A 4,731-nucleotide genomic window follows, 5' to 3' on the forward strand; every position below is an offset into this window, starting at 1 on the left:
TTACTGAGTGACAGTGTGAGGGAGAGGGATTAACATCAGTAGGGATACAGTCAGTAACACAGGCGCTGGGGGGGTGGAGAGGGGTTACTGAGTGACAGTGAGGGAGCGGGATTAACATCAGTAGGGATACAGTCAATAACACAGGGCGCTGGGGCAGGGAAGAGTTCCCTCGGTAGCTGCTCTTCATCAATCCCCTGTTGTCTCCATTGATGATGTTCTATTTTATATATTTTAGGCTGAATCTTCCGCTGTGAATTCTGCCACCAGGAGACTCTCAAACTCCATTGAGGTAAAGGACTATGCTGCCCAATCGAGTTGTTATTCCCTCAGTTCATGGCTCCAGTCTCAATCGAAGGTTTAAATGGGATGACCAGTCCCTGTGCCTTGTTTAGTCAGTGCTGACTCTCCCTCCCATGTTGAAAGTTGTCCAGAGAGAGTAAAGTGGCAAGTCAGTAAAGGAGAAGGCTGCAAATCTGAACCCACTGATACGACAGCAGGAGTCTGAATATCCTCTTAAAAGGTAGAAAGTGGCACAGAGATTTGAAGAGTGAGATACAGCGAGAGTTAAAGACAAAGGGAGGGAGATATTGAGTTACGGAAAGAGAAGTAAGCCGAGAAAGAAAGGAACAACTTTCCTGAAAGAGATAAAATGAGAGGGTCAGGAAGGTGAAGCGAGATAGAGATAGAGAGGTGCCTTGTCAGAGATTCCTAAACAAACTAACAGCTCATGGTGAAGTGGGTGACATGTTGGATAGAAGATTGGTTAGCAAGTAGGATGCTGAGGTTTAAGGTGAATGTGTCATGTTTGGGTTGGCAAACCTGAACTGGTGGAGTGTCACGGATTTGGATGATGGGTCTGAATAAAGAGTGATTAATTTACCAAAGGCACAAAGAAAGGTGTGAAAGTATGTTGTCATGAGGATTAACGGAGAAAGCAGGAGCAGGAGGAGGCCATTCAGCCCCTCGAATCTGCTCTGCCATTCATAATGATCATGGCTGGTCATCCAACACTGTAGCCTGTTCCTGCTTTTCTCCCTTATCCTTTGATCCCTTTCGCCCCAAGTGCTGTAATCCAAATCCTTCTTGAAATTGTACAGTGTTAAAGATTAAAGCGTCTACAAAGGGATAGGGTGGGTGAATGGACAGAAAAGAGGCAGATGGAGTAATAATGTGGGAAAGTGTGAAGTTGTTAGGAGCAGGAAGAATAGAAAAGCAGTAGTTTATCTGAATGAAGAATTAATAAAAGGATGCACTCAGGGTCAGAACACTACAGGGACTCGAATCATTCTTGGGCTGAAGCGCATATCTCATACAGGAAATTTGAGCAGCTTGGGCCTATTCCCACTGGAGTTTCAGTTAATGAAAAGTGAGCTTCTTGAAAGATGAAAGATCCTGAGGGAACCAGGTAAGGTGCACACGGTGATGATGTCTCGTGCAAGAGACGAGAGCTAGTGAACACAGCGTGAAAATTAGGGATTTCTCTTTACATTGGAGCTGGGGAGAAATGTCTTGCTCTTTCTTCCATCAAAGAGACCAGAGCTGTACATGGTACTCTCACCAATGCATCACACAGCTGCAGTAAAACTCCCCCTTACAATAAACACCAATGTTTGATGTTGCTTCCTCACTACTTGTGTTACCTAATTTTGAGAGTCATGTATCAGGACACCCAGAGTCCTCCGTACCACAGGGTTCTGTAATCTCTCTCCATCTAAATTAACTGATGCTTTTTTGTTTTCTATTCTGGAGAGAAATGTTTTGCTGTTCCCCACAGAGCTCTGGAGGCTGCATCATTTAATGTACTCAAACCTGAGTTTGGTGGACAAAGGAATCAAGTTTACTGGGGGACAAACAGAAATGTTGAGTTTGTAATCACAAGACCAGCCATGATTTCATTGAATGGAGCAGGCTTGAGGGCTGAGGGCTTGTTCCTAAGCTCGATGTTCCTATGGAGAGAGTCAGAGAGAATGAAAGAACCGGGATGGTGAAGGAAGAGACAGCTGGAAAGAGAGAGAGAAAATGAGGAAAGTGGAAGGAGAGAAAGACAGAGAGGCAGGAAGACAGAAAGAAGGAGAAAGATGAAGAGAGTGAGGGAGAGAAACAGGTAGAGAAAGAGGAAGATAGAGACTGGTAGAGAGAGTGAGGTGATGGGAAGAAGAGAGATGAGAGAACAGAAGTACAGAGATGAAGAAGGACAGTGATAAATGGAGAGAGAGATGGTCGGGGAGATCTCAGTGAGAGTGAGAAACCCAATCCCAGACATAAAGCCACTTAGAGGAGAGGCAGTGAGGTTACAAAGAAACAGGGCTGTGTGTGCACTACAGGCACACCTTAAGGTACATTGTGACTTAGTGTCGGGGAATGAGCCTTTGCCGACCAGTCTCACGATACCTGTCCTCTGGGTCTTCTCTGTTTATTGTTACAGGTTTCACTCGAGAAAGAGCTGAGCCAGTTGGAAGCTCAGTTGGATTCTGATCTCCAGAACCTAAAGCTGCAGCTGGCGAAGAGAGACGGGAAGAACCAGGTACAGATCTCCCTCATTCATCCCTGAGACTGCAGGCCACTTACCGTTCGATCCTGAACACGCTTTCAGCTCATCCACTTCCTGTCTCACAAAACAGTCCTTGCTGGTATCTGGTCATTGTCCCTGCAGAAACGTCAGCTCATACTGAAGCATCCTGCCAGGACCCTCTCTCACACTGACCACTGGGTCAGCGCTCACTCTCTGCGCCCACTGACTGACACAGGCTCTGTGCTGTGAACCAGCACTCTCATCCCAGTCTTCAAATCACTGCATGGTTTCCCAGCTTCAAAATCCAGGGTTTTATCATGATCTCAGAACTCATTGGATTGAAGCTTTTCTGATGTGAATCCTTGGTAGTTTACTGGACATTGGCACACGTGTTGAATGTGCAGTTATAGCAGTCTAGCCCTCACTGCGGGGCAGACCCTGTCTCAGCATCGGATCTCTCTGACCTGCTTGGTGCAGTGTGCTCTAGTGAGACCATCGTATCATAGAGTCAGGCAGCACAGAAACAGACTCTTCGGTCCAACACGACCGTGCTGACCAGTTATCCTGAACTGAACTAGTCCCATTTACCTGCATTTGGCCCATATCCCTCTAAACCTTTCCTATTCATGTACCTATCCAAATGTATTTTAAATGTTGTATTGAAAATAACAAAAGCTGGAGATCACAGTGGAGGGAGAGCAAGCTAATGTTTCAAATCTGGATGACTCCTCATCAGAGCTGAAGTATTTTAAATGTTGTAATTGTAATTGCCTCCGCCATTTCCTCTGGCAGCTCATTCCATCCACGCACCACCCTCTGTGTGGAAAAGTTGCCCGTCATGTCCCTTTTAAATCTTGCCCCTTTCACTTTAAGCCTATGCTGTCTATTTTTGGACTCCCCTACCCTTGGAAAAAGACCTTGGCTGTTCATTTTATCTACGCTCCTCATGATTCTTTAAACCTCTATAAGGTCACCCTTCAGCTTCTGACGCTCCCAGGAAAAATGTCCCAGCCTAGCCAGCCTCTTGTTAGAACTCAAACCTTCCAGGCCTGGCAACATTCTTGTAATTTTTTTTTCCTGTACCGTTTCTCATGATAGCAGGTCCTTGTCATTAAGAAGAGGCCTCCATAGCAGCAGTTCCATTGACAGGTCGGGGATTGGTACAGAGCTGTTCCCTCTCACTCTTTCCAGAGCAGAAGCTGCTCTGCTCACTAGTCAATCCCACCTTACTGGGTGGTGCTTCAGGCACTTCTCAGTATTAATCCTTTCAGATCTTTACTCCCTGAGACAAGAGTATGCCTCCAGCCACCTCTCTTTACTCTCCTCTCTTGTGGGCACAGCAGAAAACCCACATCTCGAACCATGGTCACCTGCCCTATCTCTCTGGCTCAATGTCAATTCTTGCCTGGTATTATTCCTGTGAAGACCTTTAGAGGTTTGGTGGGAATCTTTATTACTTTGGAAGCGCCACGTGAAAACAGCTTTATTCCTTCAGTGAATGGGGCAGAAATGAGTGTTGAATCTCACCGTGTCCCTTCAGCATTTGGAGCCCCACACACTATCTCTGCCAACACATGCCCGTCCCCCTACGCACCGTACAACAGCAGCACAACCATTCTCACTAACTTCAGTGGCAAGGTATTGCTCACCCGGTCAAACACTGCCAGGACAGGGACAGCACAGGGTGAGATAGAGATGTGCTGGCAGCTTCTTTATTACCCAGGGATGATATCAGGTGGAGTTTAGGACCCAGTGTTGACTTGTTGACTAACTGTTAGTAACTGACAGCTTCCAAGAATTCCCCATTCCAATCATTCCACTCTGTCTCCTTCTGGGTTCCGGACTTCGGTCTTTCAACACTTCTCCGTCTGCTCTTTTTCAGGAAAACGCAGGAAGGCAGCAGCTGCAGGGGCAGTGTACAAGTGTCAGGTGAGTACAGATACGGACACAGACAGGGGCAGGGAAAGGCCGGAAATAAGGTCACGTTTCACCTGGGAACACTGCTAATTGACAGCATTTTGGTGGAATTCTTCCAGCCACTTCCTGAAATTAAGGTGCCTTCTGCGTTTACCAGAAACACAGTCCGTCCTATTTTCAAACAAGTCAATAGAAAGACTGTATAACACTATGTACCTGCTTTAACCTGAGTGTATGTCACAGTGAGGGGTGTGGGGTATATCAGTGTGTTACAGTGAGGGGTGTGGGGTATATCAGTGTGT

The 4,731-nt window shown here is 46.4% G+C and overlaps 1 protein-coding gene across 1 annotated transcript in view; it reads left to right on the top strand.

Annotated features, from left to right (window-relative positions):
• LOC109920843 (vinexin-like) overlaps positions 1-4,731 on the top strand; it is a 48,004-nt gene that overhangs the window by 21,860 nt on the left and 21,413 nt on the right. The window contains exons 9-11 of the mRNA XM_048618524.1: positions 236-289; positions 2,426-2,524; positions 4,395-4,441. Coding sequence (XP_048474481.1) covers positions 236-289; positions 2,426-2,524; positions 4,395-4,441 — 200 coding nt within the window. The remainder of the gene's footprint in view (positions 1-235; positions 290-2,425; positions 2,525-4,394; positions 4,442-4,731) is intronic.

This window comes from Rhincodon typus, chromosome 40 (genome assembly GCF_021869965.1).
Source record: "Rhincodon typus isolate 14 chromosome 40, sRhiTyp1.1, whole genome shotgun sequence".
In the NCBI taxonomy this organism is placed as follows: Eukaryota; Metazoa; Chordata; class Chondrichthyes; order Orectolobiformes; family Rhincodontidae; genus Rhincodon; species Rhincodon typus.